Consider the following 24,124-nt stretch of genomic DNA (forward strand, 5'->3'; position numbering starts at 1 on the left):
GGAGGCGCCATGTTCTCCCACCCAGCTCTCCCATGCACCCCAGCCCACAGCCACCAGGGCTGGTGTCAGAGGCATCACCATCCCGGGCAACTCAGAGGGCGGCTCCAGCAGTCTGCCCCTCCCCAGCAGCAGCAGGGTGGGCGTCCCTAGTGCGCTGCAGGCAGGGCCCGTGGCCATGGATGAAGATGGAACTGGGAGCTCAGAGTAAATTTCGCTGAAAACAGGAAACCACGAAGCCCAGATGCGTTCAGCTGTAAAAGGGTCCAGAGAAGAGAGGGCAGGGCCGCGCCAGAGGAAGCTGGGGAGGAAGTGCAGCAGCTGCTCTGCTGCGGGCCGCCTCCCTCTCCACACAGCAGCCGCCAGGCCTGGGGTCTGGCAGCCTAATTCTTAGAAGTTGTCTCTGCCTCGAGGTCAGAAGCTGAGGGCTGGGGCCAGGCCAGCCTCCCCAGAGGGCAGGGCACGCTCTTCCTGAGTTGGGACGTGGGCTGGAATCTGGGCTGTGGGCTTGTCCTTCGACTCCAGGGACAGCAGGTGTCCTGTCCCCACTCCTGCCCTGCAGGCCCCAAGAACTGTGAAAAACACACCCTCTTTCCTTCATTCTTTCTTTCATTCTTTCTTTTTAAAATCTGCTTTGAGACAAAGTCTTCCTCCGTCCCCCAAGCTGGAGTGTAGTGGCTTGAACACAGCTCACAGCAGCCTTGAACACCTGGGCTTAAGTGGTCCTCCCACCTCAGCCCTGCAAAGTGCTGGGATGACAGGTGTGTGCCACCATGCCCAGCCAGCACCCCTTCCTATGGCAGCTGGCATCAAGCATTGTGGTGACCAGAGGGAATAAAAGAAGGGACCCCCCTCCACCCAGGGACAAAGGAGAAGCCGGGCTTTGGGCATTCTGGCCACTCGAGGTGTCAGCCCCACCTCCCGGCCTATGTTTACCCTCTCCTCAAGGCCCCCAGCCCAGCCCAGGCCGAGCAGGAGGTGCTCAGTGGACCATTCCTTTGGGCCTAACTGGGGAACTTGGAAGCAGGGCCATGTGTCCAGGTGGGGTTCCCTGGCTGTAGCCGCAGGCTCAGGGCTCACTGCTGCCAGGCAGCCTAAAGTTGCTCCCCTTTTCCATCCCCCCAACCCCCAAGCAACTGGGTGAACATCTGCCTTCCTAGCCCCAAATCCTGGCTTTCAGCACCCAGGCCCAGCTCAGCAGAGCCAGTGTAGGCTGCTAGGAGACAAATGCCCAGGCTGGACTACGCCCTCCACAGTCCCTGGGGTTCCCATCCTGCTAAACGCTACAGGAGGTCTGCCCAGCCCCACCTCACCTATCCCCATGCTCAGGTACTGCCTTTCCTGTTTTACCCCCAGAGTGTACAGAGATGCCCCCCACTGTCCTCCCCTGCTTTAAAATCCTTCAATCACAATTCCACAAAGGACTGCCCTTGCCTATGTGTATAAAAACAAATCCAGGGCGTGCCCACAAGCAGGCGATGGGAACATCACCCCCACCTGGCTGAGTCGCCCTGCGGTGAAGACTCCGCCAGGCACAGATTGTATGGAGTGGAAGGTGGGGTGGGGGAGGAGCAGCAGAGTGCGGATTTAAACTGGCTCTTACAATCCATCCACAGGGTTTGCACCTGTTTCCCCACGTAGTTTTTAATAGCATCCCGCTTCACACTCAGAAGTGGCCCACAGTGGACAAGACATTGTGTGGCACCCTTGCAATGGCCCCGGCTGAGCAGCGGGAGTAGAGGATGGGGAGGGTGGGGGGCCCCACTCACCTTCCCAGAAGGCCCCACCCACCTCCCTCACCACCATCTCCAGTGGGTGGTGCAACATTTGGCCTGGCCTCAGATTGCCCAAGACACCATTTGCTCACAGTGGCCACCATGCCCCAATAAGTACTTCCCGTTTCGGGACCACCGAGCTCTGGGGACTGGAATGCAGGCACTGGAAGCCCCAGATTGACTTAACCTGTTGACAGATCGTCAGAGAAACTGCTGGTAGGAGGCAGCTGGGGAAGGTGGCGATGGCCAGTGGGCAGGCAGGCCTGGCCCCAGAGCCACTGTGGTACAAAGAGAAAGTCTGACAGAAGAGCAGCCTCAGGCAAGATGGGGGAGCCCAGGCAGCCATGGGGGACAAGTCTCTCCACAGTGCCCTGGGTCTCATGCCTGGGAGGGTGGCCCAGTGTCCATCTTGTCCCATTGATACTGCCATATCCCAAGGCTCATGTCTCAGAATTAGAACTGCTGACGGGCTGGACATTCTGAGACTTGTTAAGATTAAGTCATTTGACATCTGTGGCTGGTGAATGTCAGGTCTCTAGGGGAGAATCTCAGCACCCCAAAATCCTTGGAACAGGGGCTTAGCCATCCAGCATCCCCATGTAGCATCCAGAGGGGTTGAGGGTCTGGGCTTCTGAGATGTCGCAGTATCTGAACCCAGAGCAGGAGGGAGGGAACCAGGGCCGAGGCCAAGGAGGCCACTCACAGAGCCAGCCCTGGCTCAAATGCACCTGCCCAAACTCAGCCACAATGGCCCACTGTCCCCCAGCTGGTCTAGATGACCTCAAAGTTTGGAGAGTCAGGAACAGGGTCTGCAAAAAAAGGAGAAGCAAAGTGAATGGGGGCTCCTCTGTCCCTCACCCCTCAAGCCCACTCCATGAGGCTGTGGAACTCTTCAGGGAGGGTAGGGAGTGAGGCCGACGCCCTGCAGGCCATGAGGTCATGACCTTACAGGTCATGGTGCTGTGAAGGTCAGGAAACACTTACCCAGGGATGGGAAGAAGACATCTCCGGGGCCTGGAGGAGACAGGGGGGTGCCGGGCTCTGAAAGCAGATGCCGCCCAGACTCCGAAGGCTGCCGCTGGGCCACATAGGACAGGGGGTGCCTGACTTTGGCCTCCAGTATCCCCTGGGCAGGTGACGAGGCCTCAAAGCCAGGGTTTTCAATCCCTTGAGTGTTGCTGCCACAGAATCAGAATGGAAGGTCATCTGTGCTGTCTGGAGCGTGAACTCTACCCTCCCTGCCCCCGGCTTTTCTCTCCTCCCTTCCTCTCACCTACATCCCTATCCCCAGGCCTCAGCAGCATCTCCAAGCAAGAAGGCAGGAGCCAGGCCCACAGAGCAAAGGCCATGGGCTGCACCTGCCCACCTGTCCTGAGCTGAGGGCATCAGGGCCCACCAGAACAGACCCCAACTCCTCCCTGACCATCAACCCTGGGCACGACCAGGAAGCCGAAAATCACAGACACTTCCAGGACTTCAGCCGCAGGAATTTGGGGACAAGTTTCTCTTTGGTCAATAGAGTTGATGGCATTAGGATCGAACATCCCCAAAGCCTGTCTTGAGCTGAGGGGAGGGGTTCTCTTCTCTTCCCAGTTGGGAGTAGGATAACTTCTGAAGACCCCTGCAACTCTTAGATTCTAGGTGGGTTGCAAGTAGGACTTCCTTCAACCTGTCGTGAAGATCATCCCTTCCAAACACCTAGAGGAGCTTTGCGTTTGGTGTTGCAGGTACCGGGGCAGAAACTCGGGTTCCCTGAGCACATCCTCCAGGCCAGGCTGCATGCCAGCTTCCTGCCCAGAGCACACCAATACACAGTCCCCATCCCCTCTGCCCCTAGACCCGGCCTGCTGCACCACTCTAGGACCCTTCAGCCTCTGCCCTTGTGGCCTGCAGCAGTCTGACAGCTTTCTCCTTGGAGTTCTCTGCAGGCAGGAGGCACAGCTCAAGGGGTGTGGCTGGGGCTGGGCCCGCGGGTGTCCTTTGCATGTTTCACTGTCTGCGCCAGATCAGCTGCTTCCTCCCTGTCCCCATCCTGGCCCAGGCTGACCACTGAGACCCGAAGGTGGGTGCACGACACATCTGGGCAGAATCAGAGCTCAGCCTGCTGAGTGGGGGTGACAGGAGAGTAGCCAATCCGCAAGGATGTGCAGCCTTCAGCAGAAGATGGCAGAGGCTCTTCTGACCAGCTGCTCTAGGCGACTAAACAGGGCCCCTACTGCACAGAAGTATCTCTTCCTGGATAGCCGGCCTAGGAAGTTTTCTCAAGCAGGTCTCCATGGGCCTTACCTGTCCATCCGCACTAGCTCCTGGGCACCTAGGGACAGACAGACAGAGAAACTGGTCATGGAAGGGAAGGCTTCCCCATACAACATCCCTGCCTCTGCTGGCAGATGCCCTGCAGGGAACAGGAGCGAGCCCAGGAGGGCCCTGCCCAGCTCCAGACTCCATTTCTGCTCACATGGGTGCTGTCCAGCAGTGATTTGCGTGTCTGTCCAGCAGATGGGGCCTCCACGAGGGGCCCATTTTGACGACTGATAAATGAAACTCTGTCTGCATTTTCCAAGCATGTAAGAACACTATTTGCCATCAAGAGGCCAAAGGCAGCCAGCGCTTTCTCCTATGGCTTGACTTACACAGTGTCAGACCTTCAGATTTAAGTACTGACCAAAGGTCAACTCCTGAATTTGCTAACTGATGTCTCTTGTTTGAACATTTGTCAAGTTCTGGTCTTTAGCCATGACTTACTGTTTAAGGTCAGTGCCTAATTAGAGGGCTCCTGGTCCTCTCTGTCCCATCCCCTACATTGCCTAATAGGGTGGCATTCTAGAGGACATCTCTCAGGGAAACCTTACAAGGTGTGAGTCCCTGATCACTTCCCAGCCACTTCACTTACTTTCTGCTTCTCATCCAAGTTGCTGCCGCTTGCCTCAGCCCTGGGACACCCCACCCCCTAAACTGGCCACCAATTAGATGCAGTGACCCCAACTTCCCTCTTTCATGCAGCACCCCACGTCCTCCCACAGATGCTTCTCGTTTTAAGGAGCTTTACTGCTGATTACGATGGGGAAACGGATGGTGGGGGAGGGGCACAACAACAGAACAAACACAGGGAAGTTACCCAAAAGTTCCTGAAATCTATTCGAATCATGGCTATTGTTTACGGCCGACTCATGGGTCAGGCTTCGTACAGGTGCACACGGGTATTCCCTCATCTCATCCTCTGCACCACCCTTTGGGGTGAGGGTTGTTGGTTCCATTTTAGAGCTGGGGAAACTGAGGCTCAATCCAAAGCAGGATGGAAATCCACACCTGTTGGCCTCTCCAGCAAACTGCCCTCCTCAAGGCTCCAAGCCCTTTCCTTTTCTTCCTGAGAGTGCCTCATTCCCGAGCAGGCTCTCCGGCCCGCCTTCCACCAGGGAGCAATGCTGCTCCCCCTGCCCTGCTGCCCCGGGTTGCTCTTCTGTTCCAAGCCCTTTACGTGCCCCCACCCACCCCCAGCCATGGGGTATTCCTGCAGGTAGGTTGTGGTGGGTTCTAGGAGAGGAATAGGGGAGTGCTGAGAGCAAGGGTGAGGTGGCCATAGCCCCCGAGTGACCCACTATGGGGCTCCATGTGGGAGCCCCCAGGAATGAGGGGAGGGAGGGATGACAAGTTGTTAAGGGCCAGCCACAGGAAATAAGTTGTGAGCCAAAAGCCACCTGGTGCCAGAGCAATCCTTTCTCAGTTACTTCTGTAGCCAGGCAGAGGGGAAGAGGCCAGGGAGGGGAAGCAAGGACAAAAAGCTCCCTAGCCCCTTCTTGGAGGACTCAGACTAACCAAGACTCATGGGCGGGGTCAGGAACCAGGCAAGGGGCACTGTCACCTGGCCAGGGTGGGAGGTGAAAGATGTTTGTGCCCATGACTTAAAGCCCAGCCCCACCACTTATTTGCTGTGTGGTTTCTTAGGCAAGTTATTGAACCCCTCCGTGCCTCCGTTTGCCCATCAGTAAAATGGGGACAATGGTAGGACCAAATTCCTGGAGTTGCAATGAGGAATAAGTGAGAGCATTTTTATTATGTGGTGGACTTCTATTCCCTGGAAAGAGCGTGCGTTGAAAGCTCTGAGATCGAGTCCTGGCTCTGCCACTTACTAAGTTATGTAACATTCAGCCAGTTATGTAACCCCGTTGATCTTAGCCTTCTCATCTGGAAAAAGAAAGGGTTGAGCTAAGTTATCTGTAAGACCCCTTCCACTTCTGATATTCCAAAGGTCATTTTTTGTCCCAACAATTGCTACTAATTACAAAACAAGCACGCCTATACCTTAAACAGGTCCCCCAAGGATCTCTGAGTGGCAGCGTTTTTATAAAGCAACTTGAGCTACTCCATATGATCATTCATTCAGAAGACATGTATTGAGTGCCGGGCCAGCACTGCCTGGGAGACAAAGGGGCTGGTGGGCACTTGGTCCCCAGAAATGGCATGCCTCCTTTCTCTCGGCCATTTTGCCCAGCTCCTAACTCTCAAATGGAAAGGAATCGTGCCTGCATCGTGCCTTGCTAATCCCAGGCGCTGAGCTGGGAGTTGGAGCAGGTCACTTGCACCGTCCACCCACCCCAGGCAGGTGGGAATACTCACGGCGGTTGGAGGCTGCCTGCCTTTGCTTGTAGACCAGGAGCAGGATGAGGGGGAGGCAGAGGATTCCTACGATGCAGGCACCCGTAGCCAGGGCTGCAGCCGTGATGTCTGAAAGGGCAGAGAGGTAGCCAAGTGAAGCCCCATTCCCATTGCTCCTCCCAAGTGGAAACTGAGGCCCAAAGAGGGAAGACCAGGCAGCAGGGAGACCCGCCTTTCCCCGGAGTCCCACAGCTAGACCCCCAGCGACTTGCAGGGGCATGGAAGATAAGGGGTTCTCCTTTCAAAGAGAGCCCTGTGCCTGCCGCCATATGCACCTGGAGCACACAGAAATAAGACTAGTCACCTACAGCTCAGGCGGCTCCAGGCAAGAGAGGGAACAGAGTCCTCATCCCAGCCCACAAGGGACAGCTGGAACACCCTTGGCTACAGGTTATTCCCTGAAAAGGGAGAGCAGGGCCTTCGCAGACCCCATGCCACAGAGCTCAAGGTCAAAAGAAGCCTAAGTGATGCGAAAGTTTTGAAAATAGATAGCGGTGACGGTTGCACATTGTGGATGTAATTAATGCCACTGAACTGTAGGCTTAAAATGGTTGAAATGGCAAATAAATTTTACATTATATATGTTTTATCATAATAGATTTAAAAGCCCCAACTCATCCCAGAGACTCCTTAGCTCTGGGACGGGGCCTCTGGAACCCCTTGATCTTGCCACACAAGTCACAGGAGAAACACCTGAGGTGAGAACTAGAAAAACGTGAATCCTTGTCCAATGTTTTTCCATTGTAAACTTACTAAATTACCACAAAAAGTACAAGTTTAAAAAAATATTCAGATATTCTCCTCCCTTTGTACCAAGAGCCCCTCTGAAGAGATCATCCCCGTGTGCCGGTTTCTGTGTTGTGGTCCTAGTCATGTTCCCTGCAAATACAACAGATGCAGGATCATATGACGATGCTTTTCCCACTGAGCACAGCTTGGACATCTCTCTGTCTCACCTACCTCATTCTGCTTAGGGTTTTATCACATTGCTCCCGCTAAATTTATTGAAGCAGTCCCCTGTTGGTAAACACGTTGTTTCCATTTTCAGCATAACTAATAATGTAGCAATCAACTTGTGCACACAGCCTGGCTCACTCAGGAAGGAAATCTGTAGTAAATTCCTAGCGGTCAGAGTGCTGAGCCAAAGAGTATGTGCATTTTCTTTTAGGCTATTGCTAAATTGCCCTCCAAAAAGGTTGTACCGCTTTGCTGTCCCAACAGCGTGGGGAGGTTTGATTTATTTCAGGCCATCTGCTGACTGCAGGAGTTTAGCTGGGAACAGACGTGCCCTCGGAACCGCAACCAACATAAACGCATTTCCTTCCCAATTTTAGCCTTTCCCAGAGCCAAAAGATGGGCTGGGATGCCTTGTCACAGTGTCAACTTCGCCCCTGAGAGGTAGATGGGCTGTGGTCTAAATGTTGCCTTTGCGCCATTTGTTTGGGAATAAAGGCTGTTTTTGTTTTGCTCTGCAATTCGACAGTGTAAACAAGTTTTCAGGAGGTTTGTTCATACCGCAAATGAGAACAAACTGTTTTCAGGCACTTTAGAAGTACCCACTGGTAGAGGAACAGTTGCTATGCTAATTACAAAGCAAGCTCCGCTCCACATTACAGCAGGTTCCCTGCAGATCTCAGCAAGACTGCATTTTGACGTGGAATATTGAAAGTAAAGACATTCTATAACCTAGACACCTCAGTATTTCAAAACCCCCATCAAAGGACCTTATTGTGGGCAATATTTGAGAAGCCAGTTGCAAAGCACTCTCTTCTAGTGCTTTGCAGGTCTCCTCTGGACGGCTACTAAGCAACATTTTGTGAGCTTTGCCAGGTGCCATTCATGCCTGTTCCCTGTCTGCCTTTGGAGGGTGAGCTCTCCAAAGACAAAGATATCCCTGCCTAACTTCTGTCCCCACATGGAGATTTCCCCTCTGTGGCCCCTCTATCAGATCAGGACTTAATTTCACTTCAAGAGTCTGAGGCTTCCTTGCAACCTGGGCTGAGTTGACTCTGGGGCAGAGGGGCGCAGAGGTTTGGGGACAGGTCTGTGGATCCAGCTGCTCTCTGAAGCCGCAGGCATCTCTGCAGAGCTCAGCCTCGCCACAGTTCCCCACCCCTTCCCCCAAGCGTGGCCGGTGCCTGGGGCTGGCACTCACAGGGGAGAGCAGGCATGCTCGCTCACCATTCAGAGCCAGGCTTATCCTGGGAAGGTGATCAGGTGCTGGCAGAGGTTGCTGCCGACACCGCACTAACGAGTGTGCCAGGCCCTGACACAGCAGGGTGGGATGGGAGGGGCCTGGCCTGCTCAGGCAGCCTTTGTCCAGGGCCTGCCTGGTAGCCCATGGGGATATGTGGAGGAGGGAGTTTGGCTGCTGAGGGTTGGGCTGCCTGATTTCCCAGGGAGGAAGCTGGGTGAAAGCAGACAGCACATTCTGCTGCGCTGGGGAGGTGGGAAGAAGTTCACAGGGAGATGAGCTGCCTGGCCCCCTTCTCTGAGCTCACTGAGAAATCACAGCCCCTCAGCAATGCAGGAGGCTCCTTGGGCACCAGCTTCTCTAGTCTCATTCCCCTACCTCAGGCCAACTTGTACTTCTGTGTTATTTCACAGTCAAGCTACACTCTTACTTCTCAAGGATAACATTAAGAGGCTGGGACTGGGGCTGGGCACAATGGCTCAATCCTGTAATCCCAGCACTTTGGGGAGCCCAGGCGGGTAGATCACTTGAGCCCAGGAGCTCAAGACCAGCCTGACCAACATGGCTCCGACCAAAATGCGTGTTCTAATTTTGCTCTTGGCCTGTTTGTTGGTTGGAAAAAAGGGTAGCTGAGTAAAAAGTCAATGTAGCCTTTGAGTTGGGTTTGGTTTAGCTGATCCGCATTCCAGCTCAGGTCCTCGTGCATGTCCTCCTGGATGCCTTTGTATCTGCAGGGCTTAGCAGGGGTGGTCCCCAATGGATGCCTGACACATACAGGGTGTAGAGGGATGTGGAAGCCAAGACCTGTACTCAGAAGAGGGAGGTGCCCTTGCGTTTTGTCTCCAAGCTGCTGGGTATTTTCACCCAACCTCTCAGTGCCAGGCACCCTTAGAACAGTGCCTCATTACCATGTAGGGTACCTCTCTGAGCAAGCACCAGGGGGCTAACTGCTACCCACTGCACAGCCCCAAGCTGAGAAGAAGGTGAGTAAGCAGAGCTAAGCAGGCCTGCAACCAGATCCCAGCTATGCTGCCCTGAGCTATGTGAGCTTGGGCAAGTTAGCATACATCTCTGGGCCTCTGTTCCCATGGATACAGAGAAGACGGTGACGCCTGCTTCATAGAGTTCTTATAAGAATTCCCTGAGGCTAGGCGTGGTGGCTCACGCCTGTAATCCCAGCACTCTGGAAGTCAAGGTGGGAAGATCAATTGAGCCCAGGAGTTCAAGACCAGCCTGGGCAACATAGCAAGAGTCCATTTCTACCAAAAGTGATTTTTTTGTTTTTTGAGACAGAGTCTCGCTCTGACACCCAGGCTGGAGTGCAGTGGTGTGATCTCGGCTCACTACAACTTCTGCCTCCCAGGTTCAAGCACCTTTCACATCTCAGCCTCCTGAGTAGCTGGGATTACAGACGCCCGCCACCATGCCAGGCAAATTTTTGTTTTGTTTTGTTTTTTTGAGATGGAGTCTCGCTCTGTCACCAGGCTGGAGTGCACTGGCGCGATCTCAGCTCAGTGTAACCTCCGTCTCCTGGGTTCAAGCGATTCTCCTGCCTCAGTCTCTTAAGTGGCTGGGACTACAAGCGCACACCACCATGCCTGGCTAATTTTTGTATTTTTGGTAGAGACGGGGTTTCACCATGTTGACCAGGCTGGTCTCGAACTCCTGGCCTCAAGTGATCTGCCTGCTTTGCCCTCCTAAAGTGCTGGGATTACAGGCATGAGCCACCACACCTAACCCCAAAAATAATTTTAAAAAATTCATCAGGCATGGTGATGCATGCCTATAGTCCCAGCTACTTGGGAGAATGAACCAGGAAGATCACTTGCGTCCAGAAGTTTGAGGCTGCAGTGAGCTGTGATTGTATCACTGCATTCCAGCCTGAGTGACAGAGCAAGATTCTCTCTCAAAAAAAAAAAAAAAAAAAATCCTGAGGCCAGGCACGGTGGCTCACGCCTGTAATCCCAGCACTTTGGGAGGCCAAGGCAGTTGGATCATTTGTCAGTAGTTTGAGACCAGCCCGGCCAACATGGTGAAACCCCGTCTCCACTAAAAATACAAAAATTAGTCAGGCATAGTGGTGCATGCCTGTAATCTCATCCTAGCTACTCGGGAGGCTGAGGCAGGAGAATCACTTGAACCCAGGAAGCAGAAGTTACAGTGAGCCCAGATCACACCACTGCACTCCAGCCTGGGTGACAGAGTGAAACTGTGTCTCAAAAATATATATATACTATATATTTCATATATACGTAATATATATAATATATATAACATATAATATATATCTATAATATATATTATAGATATAATATATATTACATATAGATATATCTCCCTGAAGTAGTAATACTTAAAAGGACTTAGTCCAGTGCCCAGCACACAGTGGGAACTCAGGAAAGGTAGTTCTGTTCCCCTTCCTTAGCCTCTTCCTCCTCCCTCCCCTACAACAGAGTACATCTGAGGAACACAGAAACACAGAACACAGAAATCTGAAGTAGTTGAATTCTAGACCCCCAGCCTTCCGAAGTCATAGGGGGATGGTGGGAAGGGCAGCACTTAGCTGCCTGGGGCACCCAGTACCTGTTACGAGGCACTTTCCCTAGCCAAAGGTGACTGCCAAGGCACAGCCACTCCAGAGAGGCAAGAGGAGCAGAGACTCCAGAGCAGATGGAAGGGGAGTGGGCTTCTGGGGACTGCACCAAGGAGGAAGCAGAAGGGATGTGCAGCAGCAGAGGAGGAGGAGGACCGGGGTTTCTGTGGGCTTGGGGTGACAAGGCCAGAGTTCCAAACAGGGTCTGGGTGCAGGATGGGGACAGAAGAGAACAGATAACCCAAAAGGGGCAAGAGAATGGTCCCTTACTTTCACTCTCCTGGGAGGAGGATGGGTATGCCACGCAGTTGGATGGTGTATCTTTGCCTGTGGGAACAAACAGAAGGGCCATTAGGTGGGTGTCAGGCCCAGGAGGCCAGGGAGGCTTGTCCAGGCCAGTGTCCCCCTCCCTCTCCAGGTTCTCACGCTAGTGCCTACTCGGCAGTGTTGGCCCAGTGGCAGCCTGCACACATGTGCACCCACACACACACCCTGGCATGTTCTCACCCAGCCCATTCTCATGCCACTCCCAGTGGCATGTAGATACCTGCCGGCGCCCACACCTCTGTCCGAACCATGGGCCCTTGCACTCTCACCTGAACAGAGAGACAGACACACACACATATTCCCCAACAGCCATTCAGCCATTCACTGAGTCATGCCCCAGGGCACCAAGCAGTCCCGCTGATGCCTATACCCACGGTAGCCACAATGTCACCATGAGCAGTCACACTCCCAGCCCAGGTACCTACAGCCTCACACATTAAAAAATCTCACTGTCACAAACAGAGCCAGGTACACCCTCCCTCTCCATCACTCCAGCTAACACACCCACACGCTACACACCCTTGACCACCCCATCTCACCCACACACTCCCTGGAGTGCCAGTGTTACCCATGCAGCCTCACGCTCCGCCCAGCACAGTGTCATGCATGGTCACACCATCAGACAGGCAGCCCTACACACACACCAGGCTGTCACGTGCAGGATGCCCTCACCTGTCTGCACCTGCAGCTCCATGGCACCGTGGACCCTGTGCTCCGAGTGGTGGTGCCTGATCTCCACCACAAGGCAGCAGTAGAGGCCGCTGTCCAGCAGGGTCAGGTTGCGCATGGTGATGGAGAAGTTGCCATGGTGGTCGGAGGCCGACTCCAGCCCGTGGCGCTGGGCCAGGTCATGGCTGGTGTTGGCAGCCTGGTGGCCTCCATGGTGCAGGTGAAGGTCCTGGAACGTGAGGTTCCGGATGGGCCGGCGCTCTGAGCAGGTCTGCACCTCACCCCTCGAGCTGCGGTACCACGTCTTGTAGAAGGTCACATCATGCCCTTTGTCCACAGGGCCGAAGAGCCTGCAGGTGAGGGTGACGTTCTGCCCCTCGGGACAGACGTACAGGGAATACAGCGTGGCGACCTTGAAGGCTGCCACCGGACCTGCTCAGAGAGAGGAGAGCCCTGTCACCTGACTGATCCAGCGCTACTCCTGGCACCCCCAGAGCAGAGAAGAACCTTGGCCTCAGCTACTTCCCAGCCTCAGGCCCCGGGCATGTCAGCTGACCTCCCTAAGACTGCCTTCTGCATTTGTTCACGACCCCCACTCCATCCTAGGCCACAGAAGCTTCCCCAACTAGGGGTGCTCTTGGATGCTAGACAGGGCAGGGAGAGACTCGGAGGGCAGCAATGCAGTCGGGTGTGTCCCTCCTCCCAGTAAAGTGTATGCACAGCCCGTTGGGTGGGAGGCAGGTTGGGGAGCAGAAAGGCTGTTTGGAACAGCAGCTCCTTGTCCTTGGCCGCTCTGTAGGGGCCATCAACACCTCTGCCCCTTCCTACACCTAGGGCTGAACATGCCTTCCCATCCTCACCAGGGAGCACTAAGAGAGCACCCGCCTGTGCAAGGCCTGGGCCAGGTGCTGCATCTCACCTGCATGCTGAATGCATGGCCTCCCCTTGAGCAGACGACGCCTGCATTCTCAAGAGTAGAACCCCATGGCAAAGGCAATCCAGTGCCAGCCCTCAGGTCACTTGGAGGAGGGAGGAAACAGCCTTCTGGGGACAGTCAGGGACTTCCTGAAGGAGGGAGGGTCTTTGGACTTGGTGCATAGATAGGATTTCAGCCAGCAGAAAGGGTGTCCTAAGCAAGGTAGTGTGAAAATGGGAAAATCCAGTGTCTGAGGGACCGGGACAGAGAAGACGTGAAAGGTCATCTCATCCATGCACTTCCTCCCAGCCAATGTTAGAAAATTGTCTAGTTTTGTTTGTTTGTTTTCCACCAAGCAAATGAAGCAATTCCCTGGTCCACTTTGCCTTATCCCAATCCTCCGGCATTTAATCGGGTTGACCCTCAAAAGCATGAGCTTTTGAAAACAGAATATGGGCTAGAGGCCGTGTTTCTAACTGTATGAGCCTCGGTTTCCTCATCTGTGCAGTGAGAAAACTATTGGCTACAATGCAGGGTTGTGAGAGGACTAGATGAGGGAAAGACGAGAACACAAGATGTGAGCTCTAATGCCCTCTGCAGATCTCTGAGGGATACCTACAATTATTATACGTTAGTGTTATTTTTATTTTTTTTTATTTATTTGTTTTTGAGACGGGGGTCTCCCTCTGTTGCCCAGGCTAGCCTTGAACTCCTGGCTTCAAGCAATTCTCCTGCCCCGGCCTCTCAAAGTCTTGAGATTACAAGTGTGACCCACCACGCCTGGCCAGTGGTATTTTTATTTTAAATGGCATGTCAGGCTGTCGTGGGTCTAGTAGAGAAGGAAGGAGGGTTAGAACTATGTACAGAATCCAAACTGATACGTCCTTTTCATTGCCCCGGCCAGGGGCATTGCCCAGAGCCAAGATAACACCACATCCTCCTTCAGATGCCCCTTCCCTGCCCTTAGAGCCCAGGACCTTTGGCGGCAGGCTGAGACCCACTGGAAGAGCTGAAAGCCTTGTCCAGTCAAGAGAGAGGCAGCCTGGTGGGGCTTCTGGAGTTGGCCAGCCTGCATTGGACCAGTAGCTGTGAGCCACTTAGACGCTGAGCCCCGACTCCTCACTCACAGATGTTTTACCCAGAAATGAAAACATTTCCCTGGCAGAGTTGAGGCAAGGGTTAGTAATAATTCACATGAAGTGTTCTGTAAGTGCCATGCGAGTAGTCGGTGCTTGGTCTTTGGGAGCTAGACAGGTCTCTAATTCATTCAGCAAGTCAAGAAGCGCCTCCTAGGAGTGAGAAGCACAGTGGGATGGAGAAGCCAGCTTTAAAGTCTTCCCTGCTAAGGTGTGAATGACTGATAACAACTTGTGATCCGATCCTGGGTGGCTTGTGTTTAAAGGAGAGTCTCCAAAGGCAGCAAAGCCCCAAACGGCATGTCTGGAGGAGTGGAGTTTTAGGCAGAGAGCCAAGTCTGGGAGCCCCAGATTTTTAGAGTCATTGTCAGGGTGAGCAGAGATTTCAGAACTTCTTTGGCAAGATACAGGTCTCCTTTTCAGGCAGAAACACAGACACCCAGAAAGGGAAAGTGGTTGGACTGAAGTTCCAGAGTTCCAAAAGATATGAACTCAAAGCCTGGAGCATGGGGGACCTCAAGTGGTGCAGGATCTAGGTAGAACCGTAGTAAGAAGACATAGCATGTGTTGTGCACTATGCTGAGGGTTTCGTGGGCTTATCTAACAATGATATAAGGTATTGCTTTTATTCCCATTTCACTGATGAAGAAACTAAGGCACAGAGAACTTATGTAACTCACTGATGATCACACAGCAAGCAAGTGCTAGAGCCAGAATTAAACTCAGGCATGTAGACACTACACTGATGAAAAAAGTCCAGAAACTGGAAGCCTACAGGCCACATCCAGCCTTCACACGTATTTCATTGGATCCTCAAGATCTTTTTTAATCTTCTTGAGATGGCAACATTTAAAAACCAGGAATTTGACATGAAAATTCTGACTTCCAGCTCTCCTTAGAAAATCAGAAGATAACGCTAAACCAGCTTTCCCATGGGGCAACTGTCAGCTGGAGCTCAGTAGCAGCTTTTGGGGGACATCGGCACTCCAATTCACCACAGTCCGTACTACTCCCTAATAATTCCACCTGACCTGCTTCACTCTGTCACCGTGGTTTCTTGGCCCTATGGACATTTGAGTTTGTGATGAATGAGTGTGGCTCCTTGGGCTAGCTGGCATGGGACTCTACTGCCCAAACCCAGTATGCTACAAATCTGACCCACAGACTCAAGAGAGGAGATGATCCACCCAGGGTCCCCAGGGGAAGCCTGGCTGGCAGTGCAGGGAGTAGCCAACTCTCCTCTGACTGCTAACCCATTGCCCTTACCCCTGCAGCAGGCTCAATGGAAAAGGAGCCCCAGGAAGCTTGGCTGTGCCCCTGGTTTTGTCCGTGCTGGCCTGGACTTCCCCTTCACACCTAAGTGGGGTGGGTGTGGCTGCAAAACCATGGCCCTGCCAGGAAACAGAAGTGAGGAGGACCTAGGGAAAGGGCTCTCCCACTTGGTTCTTCCCAGGAAGAACCAAAACCCGCCCCAAGAGTGGGTCTTGTGCTGCCCCTTTCCCCAGCAGGCCATGTGGCAGGTCTGACCAGCACCTCTCCCAGCTTCTGCCCCTTTCTCCCTTTGTCTGACATTGCCTCCTACCCCAGAGCCACCCCACGGCTGGGAGCTGAATTCAGCTCCAGCTTTAGTTATGGTACTATTTACCACCAGGACACACATCTTGGGGGCTGGCTGAAGGGCTGGCTCAGCAGACACAGGGCTGCAGGCCAGGGGTGGGTAGGGCAGGGCAGGTAGAGTAGAGCTGGCGGCCAAAGCTGAGCTGGGTGGGGTTGGGGGCCCTCAAGTGGACAGAGGTGTGGACAAGCAGGGCTAGCGTGGTTGTTGGCCTGAGTATCCCTGTGAACAAGGTGGGGCAGGGCACCAGGCTCAGGGTCTAAGCAATGGGGTTAATGACCCCAGGATTGTACCCATAGCACCCGCAGCAGTGGGGAAGGTATGTTCTCCCCTGGAGGCAACTTCCTTGAGATGCACGGAGGATGGGGGTGGGTGCATCAGAGAGAACGCAGGGTTCAGGGAGTGCTGTAGAGGGGGCATTGCTCAATCCCCCACACCTCCCCACCCCTCACACACTGGCCACCCATCCCACAGGTCCCAAAGGAGTTGTTCCCCTTTTAGAAAAAAGGAGAGGCTGCCCTAGGATTCAAGTTTGGGGAGCAGGGGAGGATGCCCAGTTTCAAGCAAGTGGGCCAGACGGGAGAGGGTCCAGGACAAACCAGAGAGACAGGACAAAACAAGGATCCATGGGGGTTTGTCCTGGGGAGGGAGGGAAGGCCAGAAAACACCCCCTTTACTGTGTCTGAGACTCCAGCTGGGACAAGGCGCATGGCAGCCTGTCCTCAGGAGGACACTCGAAGGCATGGTACTGGGGAGAGGGGCAGTGCAGTGTGCGGAGGGGCCTGCACGCGCCCTGCGGACTCCACATCTGCGCACATGCACGTGTGTTGTCAGGGGAGCTGTTCAGCCCGGCTAAAATTACAATTCTTTGGCGAGAGGATGTTGCTTATTGTCAGGAACAGATCCTTTCAGACACCTGGGTCATTGTCGGAGACCGGGGAAAGTGGGTGGGGAGGAAGGCCCCTGGCTCCAGGGTGGCCAAGAGCATGTGGGACAGGAAAATGACCTGGGGCCTGGGCCTGAGAGCATGTGCCAGGCGGGAACCGTCTGGTTGCTATGGTGCTGTCAAGACCCAGTGCCCCCGGACCCCCACTCGCCACCTGCCACTAGGTAAGGAGGCAGGGCCACCTAGAGGAAGAGTGCCATGAACCTGGGAAAGCCTGAGTCTCAAGAGTAAAACTCTCGCTTGGATTGCAAGGTCCTGGGGCCTCAGTGTCCACTTAGTTGTGCCCTCATTGTGTGCCCCTGGGCAGGTCCTACCCTTCTCTGAGCTTCCCTTTCTTCATCTCAACCTGAGGGCTGTCCCATGTTCCGAGGCCCCCTCCAGCTCTAAAATCCTGTGGCCAGGAGGGAAGAGCTGTCTTATGACCATGTGTTATGTGTAGGCACTTGCTGAGCATCTTATACCTGTCACATTTAATTCTCATAACACCCCCGACATGGGTGGTATCATCCCCACTTTAAAGATGAGGAAACAGACTCAGAGAAGTGACTTGCCCAAGGCCACACAGCCCTGCGTGACTGAGCTGAGATTCACACCTTGGACAGGCCAGCACTGCAGACAGGAAGAGCCCCCACCTCTCCAGAACTCTCCAGTGGGCAGGCACGGTTGGTGCCTCATCCTTCAGCTATTTAGAAAGAATGAACTGACCGTGCATTGACCTCCAGGCCCTCCGTGCAACACTCCTGCTCTGCCTCAGACCCAAGCTGAAAACATCATTCTTTCATTCCGCAAATATTTACCAAGGTCCTAACATGGGCCAGGGCCAGGCCCAGGCAGGGAGGCTGTGGGGATGCAGAGTTCCATCAGGGGCATCTGCTCAGAACTTGGGCCTGGGCCTGGGCCTGTGATTTCTAGCTGTAGCACCCTCAGATGTTCCTGTCCTAGTACAAGGGAAAGGAGCTCTTGTTGGCATCTTCTCAGAATATCAGTTTTTGTGACCTTCACCTCTCTCCACCCAGCAGGCCCCGGGTGACCCCTGTGAGTGTGCACGGGATGGGTGTGTGTGGGTGTGGACAGGCCTGTGTGTTTTTCATGACGGGGCGTGAGCTTAGCCCACAGTCACCAAGGCAACACCCCAGCCTTTGGAGGTGGGACCCAAGCTTCGTTAGTCGCGCCTAGGAGGCCCCACCCAAACAGCTGAACTCTGACCAGCTGCTAGGGGTTGTCAAGTAAACAGTTATTAATTGATTGCTGTGGCTGGCCCCGCACTAGATGCAAAATGTCTCGTCCTTGGTCTCACAGGACATCCCAAAGAGAATGGGACCTGGTTCTAGCTCCCCGCCAGGCCCCATCCCCCAGGATAGTCCACAGGCTGGGGCTGGGGCTGTGTTCTGTCTTTTATCAAGATGCAGAGGGAAACAGAGGCATGGATCAATCAGGCTGGGTCTGCCAAGGCTAAGAAAGGAGGCGTGGCAAGGCAAAGGCTGAGGGCCTGAAGCCAGCAAGTCTGCCCTGGGGCTTTCTGGCCAGTGAGGACAAAGGGCATCTCAGATGTGTTTATTGATACCTGGCCCCACAGGAAGTGTCCATTCACATCAGACCAAGGGGGCTGGGAAGGGGAAGCCAGGCTCTATTGAAGGAAGCGGCACTTCCAGCACCTTGGGAAAGCGTCCGTGCATCCGGGGCTGGGGCTGGAGGCTAGCATGCCTCCCCGGGGAGGGCCTAGACAGCTGGCCAGAGGTCCTGGCCTGTGGATGCTTCTGTGGATGAACCCCTCCCAGACTCCCCAGGCCCTTTTGGAGGAGGACTGTGTGCAGGCCAGGCTCCCAGCTCCAGCCAGCCACCCTCATGCTCCTGTGCCGTGAAGATGTCCTCAGGGTCCATCTCAAGTCTTTTTGCCCCCTACTATTCTGTACCAGGCATCATTCTAAGTACTTGTTTGTTTGTTTGGGTTTATTGTTGTTGTTGTTTGAGACAGAGTCTCACTCTGTTGCCCAGGCTGGAGTGCAGTGGTGCAATCTCGGCTCACTGCAACCTCCGCCTCCCAGGTTGAAGCAACTCTCCTGCCTCAGCCTCCCGAGTAGCTGGGACTACAGGCGCCGCCACCACGCCCGGCTAATTTTTGTATTTTTAGTAGAGACGGGGTTTCACCATGTTGGCCAGGCTGGTCTTGAACTCCTGACCTCATGTGATCCACCCACCTCATCCTCCCCATGTGCTGGGATTACAGGCATGAGCCACTGTGCCTGGCTGTTTGGTAGGTTTTCTTTAGAGAGCTAGGGTCTTGCTCTTCACTCAGGCTGGAATGCAGTGACAACGAGATCATAGCCCACGGTAACCTCACACTTGTGGGCTCAAGCTATCCTCCCACCCCTGCCTCCCAAGTAGCTAGGACTACAGACACATGCCACTATGCCCAGCTAATTTTTAAATTTTTCATAGCAATGGGGTCTCGTTATGCTGTCCAGGCTGGTCTCCTGGCTTCAAGAGATCCTCACACCTCAGCCTCCCAAAGTGCTGGGATTACAGGCATGAGCCACCGTGCCCTGCCTCATTCTAAACACTGTTTACATGGATTAGTTTATGTAATCCTTCCACCCTATGAGGTAGGTACTAGTATCATCTCCATTCTACAGATGAGAAAACGGAAGCACAGAGAGATTAGTATCTTGCCCACGGCCTTACAACTAATAAGTGATGGTGCCGGGATCTGAACCCAGGTAGTCAGCCTCTGGAGGTCTGGTGCCATCTGAATACTCTCTAGAGACTAGAGGTAGCTGGGGACTGACTGGAGGCCCCACCTCCTTCCTGAAGACGGACAAATGTCATGACCAATGAAAGCCCAGCTTGCCTGGCCACGTCTACCACATAGTTTTACTTTTGGTTTTACATTAAATAACATTGAATCATATATAGAAGAGGTTATTCCCTTTTCAATTATTTCAGTCCTGATTACATCAAAGAGAAAGGCCCAGTTTGATGCTAATATGTCTCTAAAACATCTCTCTCTCACTTGCTAATCTCCTTTTCTTTTAAAATTTTATTTTATTTTAATTTTTTGCAAGGGAAAACAGCAGTTTTCAGACTCAGAGCCTTCCCAGGTTAAAGTTTCCAACTAGAATTTAATACCCTTACATGGTTTTCCTGTTACGTACTTTTATGGTTTTGTTCTATTTATGACAAGTGATACTGGCTTTCCACTAATGACAGCGATAAAAAGTTTCCTTTTAAAAATCTACATACGCAAATAAAAGAATGAGTAGATTTAAAGAAAAAATAACTAAATATTATGAAAGGCAGACACTGCAGAGATCACAAAGGTGATAAGCAAATGACTGCAGCTAGGGAAACACTGGTGTGGAATTACCCTTCAGAGGAGGGTGGTCAGCCTCACTGAGACCATGTCACCCAACCTGTCCATTGCGCAGACAAAGGGGAAGTGTGTGTTTGTGTTCCCATGATGAGTGAACAGCAGAGGCAGGGTTTGACCCCAGGTCCCCATGGGAAATAAGATCCTATGCAGAAAGGCTAAAGGAATGGGCTTGCTTGGCTTGGTAAGTAGCAGAGCAACCTCATTACTGGATTACTCATTCATGAGCAAGATGGTGGCCACTGTTTTTGTCTTTGGGGATAGCCAGCCAAAGTGAATGGACTGAATGTAAAAGAATCAAATGTAAGAAAGATCCCACCGAGATAAGCAAACCCAGGACCAGGCTTGCCTTCAATGCCCCCATCTCCAGACAACTTTAAGAGGAGAACCTGCAGGCACCTCCACGGGCATTTCAGACTGTGAGGACCCATCGGGGCTCACAGGTAGCTGGATGCAGCCCATGCACCCTTCACACTCCAGGTTTTGGAGAATCTAGTCCCAGTGAAGCTCACCAATGCCTTCCCAGGCCCTGGGCACTCCATAAGGCCCTGTAGGGAGCAAGGACCTTAGATGGAAAACCAGTGGCATGTGGCCTGCAGAAGCCAAGAAATCCCATAACATTACACAGTATTCACGAGCAGCCGGGTTCTGTGTTAAGTGTTCGTTCATTGGCTCTTCACAGTAGCCCTCCAAGGGAAGTGTTATCATCATCCCCGTTTTAGAGGTAGGGGAACCTGCTCAGGGATACTGAATAACTTGTCCAATATCACAGAGCAGTAAATGGCCATCTTGGGATTTAAGCCTAGGTCTGAGTGACTCGCAAAGCCCAAGAGTTAAGCAAGGGGTTGTACGGAAGCCCTAGCGTACAAGTCCCTGGCTTCGCCATACACAGGCATGCTGGGACTGCTGCTAAGGGCATCTGTGGGGCCACTGGGAGCCACAGTGCTGATCCCTGGCCCACCCTCCCCTGGGAGACCAGACTGACCCTGGATCATTGGTTGGCTAAAGCCTGGGGCCTCAAGCTTGGTATGTGGGGCTCACTCACTGCCAATGGATCGTCACTGAGGATCTCTTTCTTCCTTTCATCTGCTCAGGCCTAAGACCCCAAACACTGTGTGTGGATAGGGAGGTGGCCCCTTTAGCATCTCAGCAGCACACTCCTGCCTGGATCACCCTCTCCCAGGAAGGTCAGACCTCAGCAGAACCTTTGCCCTGCTTGGGAGGAAACACGAACAACCAGTACAGCTCAGCAAGAGGCTCCCAGTATTGCTGGCCCTTGGGTGTCCCTGGCATTGGGTAGATGCCCCCTCATGCAAGGGACTGGCCTCAAGTCTGTTCCTCTCTACTCCAGAGCCTCTGGGCAGTGGGTTGTGGATTTCCTAAGAGCTGACCATTGCTGTGTCAGAGGCTTGCAGCACTGGGTTACTCAACAAGGCCCTGCAGCCTGGTTTGCTGTGAAGGGGAAGATGGGGTCTCTCGTCCCTAACCCCAGTGCACCTCTATGAACTTAAATGTGCTCATCCCAGAGGTTGGGACTCCTGAGTCAACCCATGAGGACAGGGCAAGGACAGTAACTGCCTCAGGTCCTGGGAATGTCTGTGGGGAAGAAGAGGCTCTGCCACCCTTGAGATCTGCTGGGTCCTGGACCCAAAGTGTACCCCTCCACCCATCTCACCCTGAGTCAGGCCCAGGAAAGGAGTATCTCTGGTGTTTCCTGGGCTTCTGAACACCACATTCATTACTACCATTCTCCTCAGTGCTGGCCCAAACCCAAGAGCTGCAGAACAGGCTGGTGCCGGACACTCTGTCTCACCTTCCCTGGCATAAAGGCTTTGACCTTGGGCAGCACACCCAGGGCAACCCAGCACCTCGGCAGGCTGCTGATCAATCTTCTCAACTTACAGATCCTGCTGACCATGCCTGCAACCAGGCCGCCCATCCGCTATCCCCCTCAGCGCACACCGTCCCAGGGAGTTGGGTGAATATCTATTATAGTGTGTCCATGTCACAGTTCAGAATACTGAGGTCCCAGAGCAATTCAAATGCTGCTGATTCCTTTCAGTGGAAAGCTGCAGCCAGCCTAAATCATCTCCCTGTGCTGGGCCCAGGAAGAGATGGCTCTTTGGTGTACCATGTTGTTTGAGTAGCCAAGACCTCTGGAAGTAAAGGCCCCTGGCCATATAAGCAATACAGGGGAAGGTGTCCCGAGCCCCTCTTGGGGCCTCTCTGCTACTGGGTGTTCTGCAAGCTGGGTCCCTATGCCCTGGATCTCTAGAACTGTTTCTCAAATTGGGGCCGCTGAACAGAGGGCAGCCCAGCCAAGTGAGGGCAGGAAGTGGGCAAGAAAGCAGGAAGGGTCGCCTGGGAGGACAGGGCAGGGCAGGGCAGGTGGCCCATGACAGGTGGGATGCTGACTTGCCTGCCTGCCACCGTCCCCTGTTCCTTCTGGAAGCCATGCCCTGCCGTAAGCCGTGGCCTTGGTGCTGAGACTGTCCACTCCACCTCCCGTTCTCCTCTTCCCTCTGATTGTCACCTTGAGGAGCATCCACCCTAGGGCTTAGGCAGCTGTGCCTGTGACATGTGGAGCCTTCCTCCTCCTCAGAGGCCCAGGCCAGCCTCCAAGGGCTGAGATAGCCGGCAGCCTGTGGGCACCCAGGTTGCTGAGGTATCTTCCAGGTTCAGCCTCCTCCTCTCCCTCTTATCCCATCACCCTCTCCTTCTGTTCCATCCCGCCCATTGGTTCCCTCTGCCAAGCCCTCCACCTCCCTCCTGCCTCCCTCCGAGTCCCTGCATGACTCATACTTTCCCTAGGTCCTCCCCATAAAGTTTGGTTCCACAGACTCTTTGAAGAAATCCAGCCTCTTCAGCTCTGAGCAGGCAAGAACCAGGCAACCAGGCCATGGGTACCAGGGCCTCTGCCCCCAGCCCAGGAACCCCTGTGTTCAGGCTAGGATACTATCTGAACATGCTGACAGTCTGGACTTTGGAAGGGGAAAGTGGTGTTTCCCTGTGCGGGCTTCTGTGTTTGAGCTGAGGAAACTGAGACCAGAGATGCTGTAAGTTATCCAGGGACCTAGAAGGGGCTCGTGGCTGAGCTGAAGAGTGTCCCACTTCCTCCCCAGTACCCCACATTGGTCCCTGAGTGGCAGCCTTGCTAGGATGGCAGGAATCAGCTGACCACTTATTCCTGGGCTATCAGACCCTTAGAATCGGGACCAGGTGGGCAGTGTTGCCTCTGTGTCTGAAAGTGGGCCCACCGTGACCAGTGCCCACCAAGGTTCAGCCAGGGGTTTCACCAGGGCAGAGCATACCACGCCCTCTGTGTCCTCTGCAACACTAGAGCCCTGAGACTAGAGGGGCAAAAAGATGCCAGCTGTCAAAAGCCGGTGACATCCACCAGAACACACTGACCACCCCCACCCTGTGCCTCTCCTTCTCTGCAGAAGCTACCTGTGCCTGGGGCTCTCTGGGCAGGAAGGGCTGGACAGGCAGCCCTCAGGGGACAGCCCTGCCTGCCACTTGGGCAGCTATCAGAGCATGCAGATGTGCCGGATGCCTAGCTGGGACACTTGGCACAGTTGCCACTGCACCCTGCCCAGTGGTCCCAGCAGCCTCTGGACGGTGGGTGGAGTGGGGTGCACGGTCACACAGGCTGAGAGGGATCCCAGGACGCCCCCATCCCACAGTTCCCACTCCAGTCTGCTGTCTTCTCCCAGCTCTTCCCCAGCGCCCCGCCTCCCCCGACCTTACCTAGGGACGCAGCCAGGAAGAGGGCGAAGAGTAGGGATCCCCAGCGCCAGCAGCCGGCCTCCGGGGCCGTGGGGACGCCCATGTCTCCGTTAGACGCGCAGAGGAACTTCTGGTGCCGGGGAGCGGGCGGGACGCCGCCGGCGCGGGGAAGCCTCCCGCGAGTGAGTGAGAGCGAGTGCGAGC

The 24,124-nt window shown here is 54.0% G+C and overlaps 1 protein-coding gene across 1 annotated transcript; it reads right to left on the reverse strand.

Moving 5' to 3' along the window:
- Nucleotides 1–1,610: 1,610 nt before the first annotated feature.
- On the reverse strand, nucleotides 1,611–24,118 carry LOC105501634 (chromosome unknown open reading frame, human C10orf54). Its single transcript, XM_011927654.1, has 7 exons — nucleotides 23,942–24,118; nucleotides 12,215–12,643; nucleotides 11,486–11,542; nucleotides 6,390–6,497; nucleotides 4,059–4,086; nucleotides 2,757–2,950; nucleotides 1,611–2,581 (listed from the first exon to the last, which is right to left on the reverse strand). Exons 1-7 carry the CDS (start codon nucleotides 24,021–24,023, stop codon nucleotides 2,544–2,546), a joined length of 936 nt encoding a protein of 311 aa, XP_011783044.1. The 5' UTR covers nucleotides 24,024–24,118; the 3' UTR covers nucleotides 1,611–2,543.
- Nucleotides 24,119–24,124: the final 6 nt, after the last annotated feature.

Source organism: Colobus angolensis, unplaced genomic scaffold (genome assembly GCF_000951035.1).
Source record: "Colobus angolensis palliatus isolate OR3802 unplaced genomic scaffold, Cang.pa_1.0 Scaffold12, whole genome shotgun sequence".
NCBI lineage: Eukaryota > Metazoa > Chordata > Mammalia > Primates > Cercopithecidae > Colobus > Colobus angolensis.

What these genes read in the sequence shown, in the direction of transcription:
- LOC105501634 (XM_011927654.1), bottom strand. Translation starts at nt 24,023, where the DNA reads ATGGGCGTCCCCACGGCCCCGGAGGCCGGCTGCTGGCGCTGGGGATCC. An exon ending in GGAGCTGCAGGTGCAGACAG is followed by an intron (nt 11,543 to 12,214) that starts GTGAGGGCATCC and finishes TTGTTCCCACAG; the next exon opens with GCAAAGATACACCATCCAAC. An exon ending in CTCCTCCCAGGAGAGTGAAA is followed by an intron (nt 6,498 to 11,485) that starts GTAAGGGACCAT and finishes CTGCCCTTTCAG; the next exon opens with ACATCACGGCTGCAGCCCTG.